We start from the raw sequence: 18089 nt of genomic DNA, 5'->3' as shown, positions 1-18089 counted from the left end.
AGAGGGAGTCGAGTTTCTTCACATGCAACTCTGGCAGCTTCCAACAGAAGTACATGATCCAGCGTCGGGCGGAGAGAGAGAGAGAGAGAGGATATTTCTTGACACAACTCTCCCAACGTAGTTTTAGTTGGTGCGTAGATTTATGCATGCAGCCGAGCCGCCCGTGACCGTCCGTCCGTCCAAAACAACTTCAGACAAGGGAAAAAAGTTCACGTCTTCGCAAATTGCTCTCCAGCTGAAGAAAAACGATTCATGATTTCTACTGAGAAGCAGGTTGTTTCATACCTGGAATAATAATACGGACTTTAAAAACAAAAAGAAAAAAGACAAGACAAGCGCTTTGTTGATTCTTGGAAGAGATTTGTTGTCTGTCAGAAGCGATGTTGTGGAAACTAGCAGACAACGTCAAGTATGAGGATGACTGTGAGGTGAGTTTCGATCCGATCGGCACATGCCATGGAAACGAGAAAAAAATGTATATATATTTTTTTTGTGTAACGTCGAGTAACAGATTGAAATTAATGACATGGGCTCGTGTAGCCACATTACTTAATTTATTTCATTTATTTTCCATTCGCAAATGAGCAATTGAAATTGGAGTCCCATAAGTCAGAGAAGTGCACTGATATCGTGATATGACACAAAATGTGAGCACCTACGGATCTTTCGCGTGTTAGCAAGTCGGACTGTATACAGGCCTGTTTGTTAAAATAATAATAAACAGAGTGAGAGAGAGTTGTAGGCTATAATTAAACGGACAGGTCTACTGAAGTAGGCGACAGAGAATAAACGTCAGCCAATGTGCGCGCATTTACATTTGTAAAAAATAAAATAATAACAGGCCAATAGGCCTAATCATAATGGAGAAAAAAAAACAATTAGTAAATAGTAATAATAACGCAATAACAATGATAAAATGGTGTGTGTTCCCCACTATTTTGCGTGGCTAATAGTTCTACTGAAGTTTGTTGGATGGCCTCTAGCATAATTAAACTTCCTAATAAGAGGGCGCGTTTCATAAATCAATATCAGAAATTAAGTAGGCTGCTAAACTTAATTTTTCTCTCTCTCTCAATGAGATGCACCCTATATCTTATGGCCTAGGGTCCCTAAGCTGCTTACCACTGACTGACATCGTGTACGCAATAAATGACATGTCCGCCATTTTATTATCACCTTCATCAGCACCTGGTATTATTAGTATCCTAACAGCGTTTCATTTTTCCACCCACCCCTCCCTCCCTCCCTCAGGAAAGGCACGATGGCAGCAGCAACGGGAACCCCAGGTTGCCTCACCTCCCTGCGGTCAGCCAGCACCTGTACAGCCCCTCTCCCTCCCTGTCGCACTCGGTCAGCTCGGACTTCCAGCCCCCGTACTTCCCACCGCCCTACCAGCCCATCTCGTACCCGCAGTCCGGCGACCCCTACTCGCACCTCGGCGACCCGTTCAACATCAACTCGCTGCACCAGTCCCAGTCGTCCAACCAGCAGCAGTCGTGGCCCGGCCGGCAGGGCCAGGAGGGACTCGGGGCTCACGCCCGGAGCGGCCTGGCCAGCCAGATCCTGGGCCTGGACGGAGGCTCGTCCTCCGGCGTGAGGAGAGAGGGCTTCCGCCGGCCGGAGCTGCTGCCTCCGCACGTTCACAACATGGACTCGTCGGTTATCAGCGATGGGAATATGGGAATGCACGACATGGGCCACGGACTGGACGACGTCCAGGTGAGTCCCATATACTATAAAGTGTTTGTTTGTTATTTGTTTGTTTAGGCCTGTTAATTTATGAATTAGTATAATAATAATAATTGCATTTCATTGCGATTTGTGTAGATTTGTGCTAATTTGGTATCGCTTTTTGTTTCTTCCATTTTTCTTCTTATTTTTTTTAGCACATTTTGTTTCTGCAAAATGTAAGCATGCATTTATAGGCAATATGGGAAAATATGTAATTGTTTTTTTCTTTTTCTTTTTTCTTTTTTTGCTTAAAATGCATGTATTCCTGGCTTATGACTGACTGTGAATTTTCATTTTCATTTTATCAGCATGTAGATGACCACAGTATTATAATGGCAGACCAGACAGTCATCAAAAAAGGTGAGTTACATTTTATATCAAATTAACGCAGGTTAAAAAAAAAGAAAAACAAATGTCAAGGGTTGAAATGAAGTATTATGTATAGGTATGTCGTATGTGCAATAAGTATCAAACAAGGATGCAATGATAACGGGAAGGGATTGGAAATGTACTGTGAGGACCGTACTTTCCACTACCTGTGTATTTGGAAAATGTTAAAAAATTATTTGTACAGTGGCATGTCAGGACATTCAATCAGAGAACACAGCAAAGGAAAGGAGGAGTGCTGTATTTGTACTTGCACTGCATACAGTACTAATCCTCGTTGCCATCTGATGCACTTAACTAAGCTTGGTGTGATCCTTAGTCTATTCTAGTGTTGAAGGTGTTTGAATGGATGCCCAGTGGGAAGAAAAGATCCCTTTCAAAAAATGGCAGTGTAGCTGACAAGAGATGGAGGTTGAGCAATCGCACTAACAACCCCTGCGCTGAGCAGAGAAAGCTTTGGTTTATGTTTAAGTTGATTAAGCTGGCACTCGCAACTCTTTTCAGCTGAAGTTTTACAGAGATTTTGTTGAGTTGATCTTGAAGCTGCAGCCCAACGCTGCAGAACCAGCTTTTTGCTGGGGTGTGGCATTAAAGCTTTGCCTGCCGTGTGGAGGACAGTTCAGTAATTTGTTGGGACACGAATTGTTCCGAAAGAATAAGCGAGGATTTGGGCTGTGTTGTACGCAAAACTTTTTTTATTTTATTTTTGCTGTCATCCTTAAACAGACAGAGTAAGCTCACCTTGTAACAACATTTATGTATTTGCTCAGCTCTGTAACCTCTCAAAAACTAAAAAACATATTTGTCAGTATATCAATATATTATATCCCATAATTTCTAATTTACCATAGATACTTCTATATTCCCTTAGCATGCTAAAGAAATAACTTTGGTTTCTCATTTAATTGATATTTCTCCCCAGATATATGTTCGCGTATTACTATATATTCAACAGAAAAATTGGTAATAAATGCAATGCCTTATCCGCTTTACAGAAAAGGAAAGAAAGAGCAATTCATATTATGAGCCATATTCAGTCAGTGACAGTTTGCACAGCACAATAAACAAACCAGTCTGTGTTGCGGAAATCTGTGATTGCTCAAGGGCATGCTGTAGGCAAACTGGAGTTTACATTTGTAAACAACGGCATGTCACTCCTTAGCCATGTGCCGCAGACGTTAATTATTATTCATGTTATTATAGGTGAAAACTGTCAAACACTGACGATCACTTTCACAAATAGCAGACCTACAAGCTCACAGCACGTCACGATGCGCCGCATTGTGAGCTTGTGGATCAGCTATTTTCACTGTTCGTCGCACAACAACGTATACAGGGCTTAAGACAAGTAGATAAAACGCTCATATGACTGTGTGATTTTTGTCTCAGTATTAGGACTACGAGGTGGCAGAAACCTTGATCGCTTACAGCGGACTTGTTATCAGGGGGGCATTCTTGCGGGTGAGGATGAAGAGAGTTACAGTACGTTATGTGGTGTGCTGTATTGTTTTGTTTGTCCGGTGGTGATCGTGTCCAGTGCATTGTGAGGGCTTTGAGGCCTCTGACCCAAAAAAACTCACCCACATTAGGTCGTCCATTGAAACGCAAAGACATTGTAGAGCCAAGGCCACCCCTGTGTCTCATGAGACACCAAAGCGTAGTAGCATAATGTGGATGAGGATCTGTCTGTGTGTGTTTAGCTGTTTTCGTGGAGGGTGTGTAAGGAATGAGGGACTTTCAGTTGTTTAAACCTCAGTGAACCTATGTTGGGAAAACCATGACATTTCGCAAGCCTCGGAAGTTCTATTGTTCTCCGGAGCATACTGTACATGTGCCCCAGTGTACTGTAAGTAAAGGACATAGTTTGACTCTTAACTGTGCAGTGTGGCATACTCAGCTCTCCCAAAACCCAGTTATACAAACAATAACAACACTGCGGAGGTCGAGGGTTCACATATCTAGAGGAGCGAATTAAAATGATCCCACAGATGAAGGAAACATTATCCTAGTGATCAAACAAGCCTCTTTTGGCCTTTCATTCGTCTCCTTTCAGCTCGCTCACCTCCTCTTCACCTCTCTCCTCCAGGTCCCGTCACGCTTCCCAAAGGAAACGCCCTGTGTCTTCCCTTCCAGAAGGAGTCTCTCCTGGGCATGGTGTCCAATCCCACAGAGGTGTTCTGCTCCGTACCGGGTCGCCTGTCCCTGCTCAGTTCCACCTCCAAGTACAAGGTGACGGTGGCTGAGGTCCAGAGACGCCTGTCGCCCCCAGAGTGCCTCAATGCCTCGCTACTGGGAGGGGTTCTGCGCAGGTGAGTGTTCCTCCAAAAGACCAAATGGACTGATATTATTGCCCACAGAGGTTTTGATGTCCCTAATTTATAGGCTGTAATTTCATCTTCTTTACAGGCCGCCTGTAGTCTATTAACCAATTAAGGTACCATAGACAAATGGGTAGGCTACAGAAACGGAGAAAATGTTTGCCATTTGATCACTTTCCACCGTATCTAGATACAAAAAATTGTCAAACTGAAACAATGCTCATTATTGCGGTTGTAATCTGGTGTCTCTTTTAGACTACTCAGAATTGTACGTCAGTTTCTGAACATATACAGTAGTTTGGCTCATCAGTTTTTCCTTTGCAATATTTCATGTTCTTTGTATAGTATGCAAATCTGCCTTTTGCCTCCTTTGGGGATACTGTAGGTCACATCAGAACACTTGAAAGACGAGGTGGTCTGCAAAGGATTATATTGTCACTGTCGGGCAGAAACCTCGTATCCCCAAGTTTCAAATTTGTACTTTTTTTTTCTCGCAAAGTAAAGCCCTGCTTCATCATACAAGGCCGTCGCACTGGTAGTGAAAACAGCAAATCTACAAGCACACAACGCCTCGCGGTGCGAGGCGTTGTGTGCTTGTAGATCGTCTGTTTTCACTGGTTTAAATCATTTTTAAAATGATAAATTCAAAACCAACAGTTTTGGACATACAAGGTTTTCACCCGACAACGGCGATATGTTGGTTTTATCTATTCTGTTCCTGTTTGCACTGCACAGTGCATGTGTGTGTGTGTGTGTGTGTGCGCGTGTGCGTGTGTGCGTGTGCGTGTGCATGTGCATGTTTATTAGGGTTGAGATTGGGCTTGCAGCAGGGTAGTTGTTATTGCAAGAGAGCAGCTGACCTTATGGCACAATTTGGCTATGTTAACATAGCACTCTGTTTGGAGACCGATGGGGGGTCGCATACAGTATGATAAAAACACGGACCTGAACTGTTCTGTGCAGGGAGTGCAGTGCATGATCGCCACTTGTGTGTCAATGCTAACACAAGGTATTCGTTCACACACAAAAAACACAGACATTTTTAAGTAGGTCAAATAGCTGTGTGTGTGTGTGTGTTGAGGGGGGGAGAAGAGGAATAAGGGATGGGGGCAGTCTTTCTCTCACACTCAACACACACACGCACTCGCACACATGCGCGAGCACGTCTCTAGAGATGCCGGTTCTCTCACCTGCCATGGAGTGGGAGAGCCACGACCTGGCGTTTGCCAACGGGTCTGAGCTGCGCGCATCTATTCTGCATCTAGCTTAAGACAAGACCCAAATTCGGAGTGAGCATTTTTAGCTCAAATCTTTTTGCTTCTGGGGGTCCCTGGAACAAAATATTTTGAGATGGGGGTCCAGGGCCAAATACATATCATTTTGGGGGTCCTTGACATGACAAAGTTTGAAAACTACTGATATAGACTGATTCTACAAATGTCTTCTAACAGTTTTCTAAAAAATAATTACTTTGTCATGTCAAGGACCCCCAAAATGATATGTATTTGGCCGCGGACCCCCATCTCAAAATAATTTGTTCCAGGGACCCCCAGAAGCAAAGATTTGAGTTAAAAATGTTCACTCTAAATTTGGGTCTATTCTGCATCTAGCTTAAGGCCTCAGACTCGTTGGCAAACGCCAGGTTAGGTCAGGAGTGGTATCCTATCCGTGCCGTTCGTGTTTGATTTATTTGTTTTCAAAAGTGTGTGATGAGCCCTCGTTCAGGGGTGAGGTCCCCTCTGACAGGCTATTTGAAAGCACTTCAAACTCTTGAGTTTGGCTGAATGTGGAATGTAGTTAGGCAATGGTTGAAAAATGTATAATGGAATGTGTCCATTCTGTTGTGTGTCCCCTGCACTGCAAGATCCTGCGTCTCAATGTAACTCTGCGTGTAGAAATGGACGATGAGTGTACATTTTCAGTTAAATTAACAAAATTGGACAAAAACTTTACTAAAACTAACGTGCAAATACCGTAGGAATCCTCACCCCACCTCTCCCATAAAAATAAAAAAGACAACTCTACTCCACCACATAGTAGTATAAAAGTCAGTCTAATCTGTGCAAAAGTTAAAAGCCTACATGTGTCTAATATTACAATTTTACAATTTACAATTTAGGCATTTAGCAGACGCTCTTAATCCAGAGCGACTTACAATAATATATATTTTATTCCTTTTCCACAGAGCCAAGTCAAAGAATGGTGGCCGTTCCCTGAGAGAGAAGCTGGACAAGATTGGACTTAACCTGCCTGCTGGGAGAAGGAAGGCAGCTAATGTCACTTTACTCACGGCACTAGTAGAAGGTATGAGCTATCACTCAGTGCTTTGCATATTTGCTTAGGATAATTTTTATCACTGACTGGGAATGTAGCTCAAGTATGCAACATGTGCAAAAATACCTGCTTCAAACATAGCATGCATGATCGTATGCTACACCCAGAGCGAAGGTTCTGCCTATGAGGTAATTAAAGGATACAGTAGGTAAAAGGTTGCATATCGTCGTTGTCGGGTGAAAACCCTGTATGTCCAAAACCGTTCCTTTTGCATTTATCATTTTAAAAATGATTTAAACTAGTGGAAACAGCCGATCTACAAGCACACAACGCCTCGCACCGCGAGGCGTTGTGTGCTTGTAGATCGGCTGTTTTCACTACTTTTGTGCGACCGCCTTGTATGATGAAGCAGGGCTTTACTTTAAGGCCACTTTTAACCGCACAGATTCGGCGACGATTCGGCGGCGGAAGGCGGCGGAAAGCGTCTGTTGCCGAACGGGAGCTCATCGTCAGGTTTTCGGCAGCGGGTCGGGAACCTTATCGACCGAAAACTGGAAAACTGGACTTGCTCAGTTTTGTTCAGTCGCCCCTCGCCGTCGGTAAGATTGAGGGAGTTGTAGAATAGTTTACTACTGCTCCAAAACCAAGCCAAAACAAGCCAGAGACATTTTCCCGTCGCATATTTTTACTAAATACCATATTCTCAATCTCAACTCTCAATTCCTATTCCAATCGGATCCAAAGCAAAGCTAGTAGTAGGCTAGTAATAGTCCATCAAGTGCCCGTGTTGTTGTTTTCTTTTTTTCCTCCTCTGCACGGAGAACAGAGCTGCCTCCGGCCGGGTTAGGGTTGCCAGATTCTGTGAGTGAAATACGCGACCAGGTCTATGAAAATAAGCCCAAAAGCGCGACCAGTTTCACCTCTGAACTCTATTACATTAGTTATTTTATAAAATAATGTTGAAAGCAAGGCCAAATAAGCAACTACACTTCAGAAACAAGCCCAAACAAAAGCAACCCACACAACTAGCAACATTATAGGAAAACAGGATCAACGTTGCTTATAAGGAGCAGACCTGGCACCACTGCCATACAGTAACTACAGTCGGCGTCGTCTGAAAAAAATAAAATAAAAAAATAAGTGCTTAGTTTTTTGCAGTTCTTTGCAGTCTGTGTACAGTCAGAAGGAGTCTCCTGTAGGCTGTTTGGTGTGTAGACACCTTTAAGAAAGAACGTATACATTTGAAACTTGGAGATACGAGGTTTCTGCTCGACAACGACGATATGTTTATTACTATGTCAGTAATATGGTGCAGTGGAGCTGCCCTGTGTCATTTGTGACATTTAATCTGTCAGTAGCAACTGTAGTTATTCTTCCAATCCTGCAGTGATTGTCTAAATGTTAACTTTAAGTCAGTGACTGAGTCATCTTTGTCATCTGTCTTTGGACGTCACAGCAGATATCAAGGTAGAGATTACTTTATTTTCTGTCTTGCTCTGTGACCTTATAGGTTTGCGGTATTTGTGCAAGACCTGAAAAGTCAACAGTACAGACCTACACAAAAATAATCTTCTTGATTGCTTTCCGAATAGTGTAGATGTGACATTATCTGATGCACATTGCACACAGACAACTAAAATACTGTATGCAATCCCAGTTGGATTTATTTCTCCTTCACATGTCTGGGACTTATACAATTGCCCATATTCTAACACACCGTCTCAGCGATGTGGATTTGAATTCAGACACCTAAACCTTCATTTTAAATGCCTCCATTGCTAAAACAGCCCCATCAGTCATACCTGGGCTAGACAATGACGCATCGTCATGTTCGTGATATCACTTCAATCACGTCTACCTGCCCAAGGCTAAACCAGAATATATATATTTTCTCTTTTCTCTCTCTCTCTCTCTCTCTCTCTCTCTCTCTCTCTCTCTCTCTCTCTCTCTCTGCAACTCTAATCTTTATAAATGGTCTGATGATTCTGTGTTGGAGAATGACTGGAGGCATGTGTTATTTAGAGACCTTCAAAGCTGAATTAAGGCTTGTTATCCCGTGTACAGCTTGCCAGGAGGGCCGGCTGACCTTAAAGCTTGTGCTTCTGAATAGGCGTTCGCATCCTCCAGTGATGTGCGTGTCTATCAATAAGCAGCGCTGTTGGCGCCACAGGCTCTTGCCACTTGCATTTAGCCACATAAATCCATTATGACCATGCAAGTCAAGTTGCCCTAAAGATGGAGATATATTCATCTCGCTAGCACTTCCTCCCCCGAGCAAGAACACAGCTGATCATTCTGCGCTGCGCAGCCCCCTCATCAGCCTCTAAATGGGTTGCCGCTGTTAGCGGAATGTCTGGCCAAATTGATGAGGTCTGTTGTCTGCCTGGGACACGGCACCATCCTAATCCTTTGTCCAGTGGGCCCAAGGACATGCAGGATGATGAATGTTAATGTTAATTACCTAAATTTCTAATTTCTCTGCGGCTAAGTATAGCAGAGGAGTTTTTGGAGCACACGCTAATGATAAGGCTTTTATGGCCTTGAGAAGCGAGCCCCCAGTGTTGTTTCCCTCAGTGTTTTCTTGGCATCATGAAACATTCTTGGGTTTTTTCCAGGGATTGGGTTTGTCTGTGATTAGTCTGTCATTTTTTATTACAATATGTATATTTTATTTTTTTGTTTTTCAATAGGTGAAGCGGTTCACTTAGCAAGGGACTTTGGCTACGTGTGTGAGACCGAATTCCCAGCGAAAGCCATCGCAGAGTACCTGGGCAGGCCGCACGTGGAACGCAACGAGGTTAACTCTCGCAAGAACATGCTCCTCGCCGCCAAGTAAGTGTCAAACTCCTCCCTTGATGGTGGGATCTAATCTGCATAAGAGCCTCTAGCTATTTTATTCCCTCCTAAAGCAGTAGGCACTGCCAAGTTTTGATTCAGTTGACAGATCAAGATTTTTCAGAGAGCTTTTGTTCATTCACTGATTGTTTTAGCATCTTAATGATTTTCCTGTCATTTGTTTTACTTATTAGCTACGTTTTAGAAAACGTGTTATTTGCTAAACTAAGAATGGAAATTTCATGCATGAGGAAATTTCATCTTCATCTTCAGCTCTCAAGCTACGTCAGTTGACTCACTAGATGATAGATATTAGACTTAAACTTTCTCATCCAGTACATGTTATAACACTGTTGTATTTGACATCTTTCCCCCTTTCAGGCAAATCTGTAAAGAGTTCACTGACCTGCTCACTCAGGACCGCTCGCCCCTGGGAAACTCTCGGCCCGCACCCATCCTGGACCCCGGCATCCAGGGCTGCCTCACCCACTTTAGCCTCATCACCCACGGGTTCGGCTCGCCGGCAATCTGCGCCGCCATGACCTCGCTGCAGAACTACCTGAACGAGTCGCTCAAACAGGTGGACAAGATGTACCTGAGCGGCGACTCCCAAGGCTCCTCGGACAACGGCAACAAATCGAACGACAAAATGGAGAAGCACAGGAAATGAGACTTTATGGAAGAGTGTTAATGAACTTCAGAGCCCTCACCCATCTCTTTTATGCCCGTCACGCCACCCCCTGTCCCTCCTGTCTGACACCTTTTGGACTATTTTAAGTTCTGTTTAGTTTTGGCATTTTTGGTCACAGTAAAAAAAAAAAAGGAAAAAAAACATAGGATGTGTGCGATGTCACACTGTTGAAACTACATATTATTCATTAAGCATTGGTTGGAGGATTTCTGAGAACTTGTTACAGCCAGTAAAATCCTCAGTCAATCTTCAGTGGTGATTCAAACCATAGATCTTATATATTATACATGGGTCATAAGCATCCTACTTCCATGTCTACAGCACCTACTTTGTTGGGGTGCCCGTTGGCGGTTATTGCTATGGAGTGTTGCTATCCAACATGTCTTCATATGGAACAAACGTGTTGCGGATGCCTCCCCATTGGACTGATTACTTCTGCATTGCTACGAATGGAAGTGTCCCTCTTATACATTTATTTCTATGAGCGGCACCTACGGCGAACACCCACTGACTGGCTGGTCCTAGCGAGAGCTTCCTTCAGCAGGACTCCACATCACAGAGTCAGAAGAACACCACTCAGTGGCTGGTGTGTTGATGCCAGAACACAACAGAACAGAAAGCAGACTGTATTTTTCTTCCCAGAGGACATCATTTCAAGATGAGCTGCTGTGGCTGTGAATTCCTTTCCGATTTGTACCCCCCCACCCCCCTTTCTCCTCAGTCTGGAGGCAAATCCACTGATTTCCTGTCTCTTCTGCGGTGCTCACATCCCATTGGACTTCCAAAAGAGACTTTTTTTTTACATGGGAAAGAGCGAAGACGTTTTACTTAATTCCATTCCTCATGCGTGCTTGTGATTTGTTTTCTCTCTCTCTCTTAATTTTCACAACACCAAAATAGGTCCAGTATTATTGCTTTGCTTTGTTCATGGCAGTTGTTTCATATCTTAGGCCTGAATGACTGAAGAAAAAGAAAAGAAAAGAAAAAACATTGACAATTTGCTTTGTCACTCAGTCTGCATTCCCCCAGAAACCAGAGTGTTTAAAAGACAGTTTATCATGCAAGCCTTTTCAGTGTTCGTGTGGCTTAAAGGCAGAGCAGTGCTTCCCTTTCCTCTGTATTTAAAACCTGTCTTTAAGAACTGCTAGACTATACCTTAGTCCATTGGATATGTGACACCTTTAGTAATAAATAACCCCATGTAGATGTCAGCCAACCAGCCAATTCAGTCCTGCCAGTGTACTGTATGTATGTGTATGAGAGTGTGTGAGCGTGCGTGTAAATGTACATATTTCTTTCTTTTAAAACACACAACAATAAAGTGTTTCTAATTAGACATTGAATTACAAACATAGGATTTTATCCAGTATCTTGTCCTGAATGTAAATATTTTCTAATTTATGTTGTAATTTAATGGGCTTGTGTAAATAATGGTATCATTCTGGTGTATGGTTTTTATGATGTGTTAAACTTTTATAAATGGGTTAGTTTTTTATCAGGTAGAGGTTAGGAAGTGGATATGACATACTTTTTGGAAATGTGTAAAAAAAAATCAAGTTACAAGGAAAAAATAATAAAAGACTCAACCCTGATCTTGCTAACAACTCAGTTATTTTGCCTGTTTGCACATGCGTGTGCGCGCAAGCACGCACACGCACACACGCACACGCACACGCACACACACACACACACACACACACACACACACACACACACACACACACACACACACACACACAAACGCACACGCACACACACACACACACGCACACACACACACACACACACACACACACACACACACACACACACACACACACACACACTCACACACACACACACACACACACACAGAGGGTTTGTTAATAGGTAGTGACAGTGTGTGGAACTTCGTTTGAGGGCCTAGTCATGGGTTTGAATATTCTATTAATAAACAGCAAAGAACAATTCCCAAACTAATGGAAACAGTGGCCATCATTATCTGCTCTCATGGAGCCACAGAAGTAGACTGTGTGCTTCTCTGAACAAGGAGTCCATGAAAGCATGTGATGTGTGAAGACATGTTGAGCTAAGAGCAGAAAACAACCGTCATTTAATGATGGAGTGAACCTGTAGCCACCCATCCTGTCCCATATCTGGAGTCTTGACAGTTTGAATTTTTAAACCAGTGGTTGCCAAACGGTGTGCCGCTGTGAGACAAGGTGTGCTTTGGGATTTTGTGAAAACCGCACACACATTGCAAATTACAAATATAGAAAAAGATATAAATTAACTTTAATCTACAAGTTTGTGTGCACTCATCTACCAATACAGAGGCAAATTCTAGACCACAAAAATAGTTTAAACATTTTCAACATGGCATGCCTATTTGGGTCATTATAGCCTAGGGAAAAAGTTTTGCCATGAATGCTGGTGTCCTTTAAGATTGACTTGCCCATCGGTTTGCCTTTGGTACAAAAAGTTTTAAAACAACTTGTATAAGACTCGTTTTCTGTTGAAACTTCCTATTTTCTCCCAGTGTTTCCATCTGTGCAGGTGTGTTCTTGTGTCGCTGTGCAAATGAGGTCTTCTCGTACCTGGGCAGCCAGTTTCACAAGAGCAGAGGACAATTCCTTTGAAGTGTGTGAGAAACAGAGGGGATGGAAAATGCGGATGGACTCGACGTGTTGAGCAAGGCTGCTTAATCATCACTTTACTCAGCCCGTCCCTGCTGATTCATGTGGCTTGTCTTTGTTTATGTGTAAGAAAAAAAAACTAATTCCCCCTCCCCGCCCCGCACCCCCTACACCAAGATGGCTCATCTTAACACATCGAAGTCGGATTTGTCACACAGCAGGATTTATGAGCACACCAAGTACTGCTCCAGCTATGACGGACTCCTCCACGGAACAGATTTATTGCTGAATGTCTGTATTCGCTTTGCACTTCACTGAAATGTAGGCATTTTGTGCTTACATACAGACACCGCTTCACTGCTTTGTGTGTCAGTCAAGTGTTGAGAAATGTTTTTTAAGCGGAACACACTTCTCTTTCCATTTGTCCCAGTGTTACACAAGCCCCCCCAACCCACCCCACCACATTATCAGCGCCAGCTTCATGGCAATAGTGGCACATTAATAATATGACACACCGATTGCACTGCTCATTCAGATCAGCAGGCCAAAGCAGTATTTGCCTGGGCCTCGACCGAGCTGCACTGGAGAGGAGGCATCTACAGGAGTGTGTCATACGCATCAGACTAACAAGTAGCAGCCTCTCCCCTCTCAGAACCTGTCTAACCAGAACTGTCAACCTGGTGGCTCACGGCCCTGCCAGCGGTTAACTTTAACTGCCTTCAGTTGCTCAGATTAAGCTTCTGCATGAGGCTGTGAGAGAGCAGAGAGGAGGAGGTGTAGGACGAGGATGGGGGGAGGAGGAAGGTGGAAGAAAAGGAGGAGAGGTATCAGTGGGGTGGGGGGAGATTTGAGCTGCGTCTCCAAGTGTCTTTGATGACCAGTTCAACATGACCAGTTCAACATGAGGCACAACTTCCCTGCCTTAAAGGCAAAGTATATTCACTCCCACTCCTACTGTCTGTCTCTCTCTTTCTCTCCCTCTCTCCCTCTCTCTCTCTGACCCTCTCTCTCTCTCTCTCTCTCTCTCTCGCTTTGTGTCTTTGTCACACTGTTTGTCAGCTGTGTCACATCATGCAGGGTTTTGTTATGAAGCCGTAGCCGCGAGGTATTCGTCGACAAAATGTCCTGTTTACTTTCCTCACCTCCATTGTCTGCAAAATCGTATCCCTCAGAGGAAGGTTTGTTGTAGATTTGCACTGTCTGCTGCACAGTGTGTGTAACTGTGTATGCAGTGTGTCAAAGTTGGATCTGCTCCTCGTTTGGCAGGAGTTTGATGATGCAACAAGTTTTTTGTTTTGTTTTTTGGCCTCTTTCAGGGCAAAGGAGACTTTTGACTGTTAATTGTTGTAGACATTTTCTTCCACTTTCAGTCAAAGCAAACCTTACTTAACCCCAACTATATAGGGCATATACTTAGCTGACCAGAGTCCCCCAGGGCTCTTTAGGTCATCTCCTTTTCCCCCCTCTATTGTAATCTTGTCGGGGGAAAGTAGCTGAACTTGTAGATCTGCTACTTTCACCAAATGTTTGCCCCATAATAGGCATGCTAGTGTAGTGACAGTTAGTACAGCCATGAGCCAGCCTACAACAGCCCTACCAATCGGGCTCAGCCCTATTGGCACGACGGTTTGTGCGTTGGTCTGGCAAGTGGGAGCCTCGGGTTCAAACGCCGCTTCTGCGCATCACTACACTGGGGTACATGTGGTTAAACAAATACTGAAGCAGGAACACACACTCTCCAACAATGATCTCACCACTAAATCTTACAGTGCGACCAGTAATGCTATATTGTTTTACTTTAATCGGACTGTAATCTACCGAATCAACATGGCTTAATTCTCATGATTGTTCCTCTTTCTTTTCAAGTAAGGGCAAGATAATAACTGATCCCCCAAAACATTTCCTCTCCTGTTTGTGTGACGGCGTGAGTGATTCACCTCTGATACGCTTGACAGAGATGGGAAAAGTCTCCACATGAAGCGAGCCTGGACTTGCTCAGCTCACCTGCGTGGCTTTGCCTCCTTGAGAATATCACATGCTCCTTTTATTTTCATGGATCATAACTGACGTGCTAATATAGAATAATCTTTTGATCTCATTAGGATGCCCAGAGCCACTTGTCATCTCTGGATTCACTGAGCTGTAGTAGTCATATTTCTTGCCAGCTCTGACGGAGTGACCTTTCTATGTAGGTCACGGAGAGTCACGTGACGCCACTGGGTTGTTTGTTGGAGACGGAAAACTCAACTCATCACAATTCACAAAAGACAAAGTTTATTTTTTATTTTATTTTTATTTTTCCTCCAATATCAGTCCATTTCCATTCTTTATTAGTAAAACAAGCCTAATTGAAAACAGCCGTTCCTGTCATCACTCACAGGAGAGAAAGGAGAATAGAGAGAAAAATAAGTGCCGGGCCGGGAAGCCGAACGCATACAGAGTTTAATGTGAAATAAACAACAAGTCCATAAAAGACAATATTCGATTGTCTTTCACGGACTAAAGATTTCTTATCATGGTGTTTCCACATACTTTGTACATTACTTTCACCCCTTGTATTTTGTGCAACCACTTCCCTTCCCCATTTAAATCTGTTGCACATTAAGGCTCATTTGCAGTCACACTAATCGCTTCTTGCCGTTCCCAACCACCAAAACCACTTTATGAGCTAAGCCCTGGTCCCAACATCCCACGGTACAAGTCACAAGTCATACTGACTACAAAGGTCTCAAATCTTTAACCAAGGGGTAGAGGTCAACTCAGTTTCAAATTGGCAAACATGGGAGGGGGGGTTTCACTGGAATTCAACACAATTGTCTCTTGATTGAATTGATTGAATAGTTTATTAGAAGTTTGCAAAGGAACAGGACAGTGCAGTTCACTGATACAAGGTCAACTAAAAGCAAAAAGACCGCAAGAAAGCTTTTGGGCTTTTTTTAAATTGGGGTCCCTTTTTACAACTCATACTCACACAACATTAAATTACAGACAAATAAAACACAGTACTATGTAAAAAAACGAAAAAGGGTATTTACAGTAAAAAGGTCAGAGGGAGGTAAGGATAGTCTTTGTCTTTTTACCAGATTCGAGTTGCAGCCGCCTGTAAGTGACTTTTCAGAGTGGTTTTAAAGGAGAGTATGGATTGACACTGCTAAAGGCCGTTGGTGGGGCATTCCACAGTTGTGCAGCATAGCAGGAGACGAATTTAACCCTTGACCCTTTAACCCTTTTGTAAATTGTCCAGCTGATTAAAAGTGAACGAGATCCTTGCATAGTAGACACATATGTTATTTTAACATCTTGAACTTGAACAGATTTGTTTTTAAATTGACCCTGTCATAGGCATTTTGGGCATAAAATATAAACAGAATCAATAAGCAAAAACCTTGGTACAGGATCAGATTTGGTGGCTGTACTATTTGTGTGCATTATGTATTGGTACATATACAGTATATATATGTATGTGTGGGCAAGGGGCATTAGGTTGCTGACTTGCCGTGAAAGGAACTTAGTTAAATAATGAGAGCACAAAGCAATAACAGTGACAAGGGGGCGGGGGACAGCCGTGTGGGGGTGGGGGTGGCGGTGGGGGGAGTTGCCATCTAATCCCTGAGGAAAATGTGGAAGAAATTAATTTTAATTACAAGGTTGAAGCCTGTTTGGGGGTAGGGGTAGAGGAGGGGGTTCAGAGGGGAGTGGGAAATGAGGGAGGGTAGATGGTCAGTGACGGAGGGGTGGTCTATAAGAATAAAGATTTAATAGTTCATTGTCATATCAACCCTGTTCATATACTGTACGTATTTGGATCTAAATTAATACAAAAGTTCATATATATCCCCTATTCTCATCATTACAAACCAGTGTCTCATCTCAGCAGATAATGGCCATGGGTCTCTCGGGTCTTCTCTCTCGCTCTTATTTCATAATACTGAAATATAGGATTTGAAATAAATACAAATTACACTGCATACAGATATGCTGTAAAATATTCTTTGGCTACATTACGGGGTATGCATATATACAGTATATAAGGCCAATAAATGAGTCAAAGTGACTCCTGTGCTGTCTATTTCGAACAGTTCTTTTCTTGTGGGAATGCTGTGGCCTGTCTGACTTCCTTTTCCCCGTCTAGCCACCCAAACACCCCTCCTTCCCATGCTAACACATACTACCAATTAGTCAGCGGCGTAGTCGCTGCCAGTGTCAGACAGGAGGACTGCAGGGACCCCCTCCATCCTCGTGTACCTCCCTCTCTCTCTTTCTCTCTCTCCCTCTCTCTCTCTCTCTCTTTCTCTCTCTCTCTCCCTCTCTCCCTCTCTCTCCCTCTCTCTCTCTCTCCCTCTCCCTCTCCCTCTCTCTCTCTCTCTCTGCTCACTCACAGACAACAGATGTCTGGGTTTCTCAGGGAACTCGTGGCTCTCTCCGCTATAGCCTCCAATAAACACTGTGGACCCTCCCCTTCTCCCCAATCCTATAACTGGAAATGGGATTCTTTTTTTGTTTGGTTTGTCTTAAGACAAGTCCCTCTCTTCTCTCCCCTCACTATTGCTTCGCGAGCTAGCTAGGGCCCCTGTTCTTCTTTTGTATATTTAGCTCGACGCAAAAAACAGATAAATTACACAGGATGGTTAGACGCCGCGCATCTTCAGCCTAATGAAGAGCATCTGTTGTTTCCCCCCTGTTCAAATATACAACCAAGTCTAGTTCACCTAGCCTAGAAACTGTAATTGGAACAAGCTGTTTGGTCAACAAACAGTCCTGTAAACACAAACTGTACACTACATATGCTCTGCACTGGGTAGACATAAATTAAGAAATGATGGATGCCTGTTATTTTTAATTCATACTTTCTTGTAAAATGGAGTTCCACATTCAATATCAGTGACTGACCAGGTGTGTCTTTCTCAAAACATTATTTTAAGTCCAGTTCAATAGACTGGACTTAAAAAAAAAGAACAAAGAAAAAGAAAAGAAAAGGATTTGTCACTTACTGTTATCACTGTTGATGGGATTATGAATTATGGATTAAGAGGGATTATTGATTTGTCTGTGACAAACTGTTTCTCAATCTATTATCATTGCCCAGCACATGGCTGGTTCCCAAGCCAATACTGTATGGCTCTAATGAGTAGCAATGGCTGTAGTGGAGGAGAGGAGGCCACACATTGACCACTGTCCCCATTAGGATGAGTGCTAAGAGGTTACGGGGACAGTCACCCAGAGGAACCACCTGCTGTC

At 43.3% G+C, this 18089-nt stretch overlaps 1 protein-coding gene across 1 annotated transcript; it reads left to right on the top strand.

Annotated features, from left to right (window-relative positions):
* Nucleotides 1-380: 380 nt before the first annotated feature.
* tfap2c (transcription factor AP-2 gamma (activating enhancer binding protein 2 gamma)) lies at nucleotides 381-10215 on the top strand (the record flags this gene model as incomplete). The annotated part of the gene is made up of 7 exons (XM_080728779.1): nucleotides 381-428; nucleotides 1252-1719; nucleotides 2040-2091; nucleotides 4205-4427; nucleotides 6622-6740; nucleotides 9401-9542; nucleotides 9927-10215. 7 exons carry the CDS (start codon nucleotides 381-383, stop codon nucleotides 10213-10215), a joined length of 1341 nt encoding a protein of 446 aa, XP_080584905.1.
* Between the last annotated feature and the right edge of the window lie 7874 nt (nucleotides 10216-18089).

The sequence above is a fragment of the Nannobrachium achirus genome (genome assembly GCF_963921795.1).
Source record: "Nannobrachium achirus genome assembly, chromosome: 6".
Lineage (NCBI taxonomy): Eukaryota > Metazoa > Chordata > Actinopteri > Myctophiformes > Myctophidae > Nannobrachium > Nannobrachium achirus.
The sequence above is the reverse complement of the archived record's forward strand: the minus strand, read 5'-3'. Positions and strand labels throughout refer to the sequence as shown.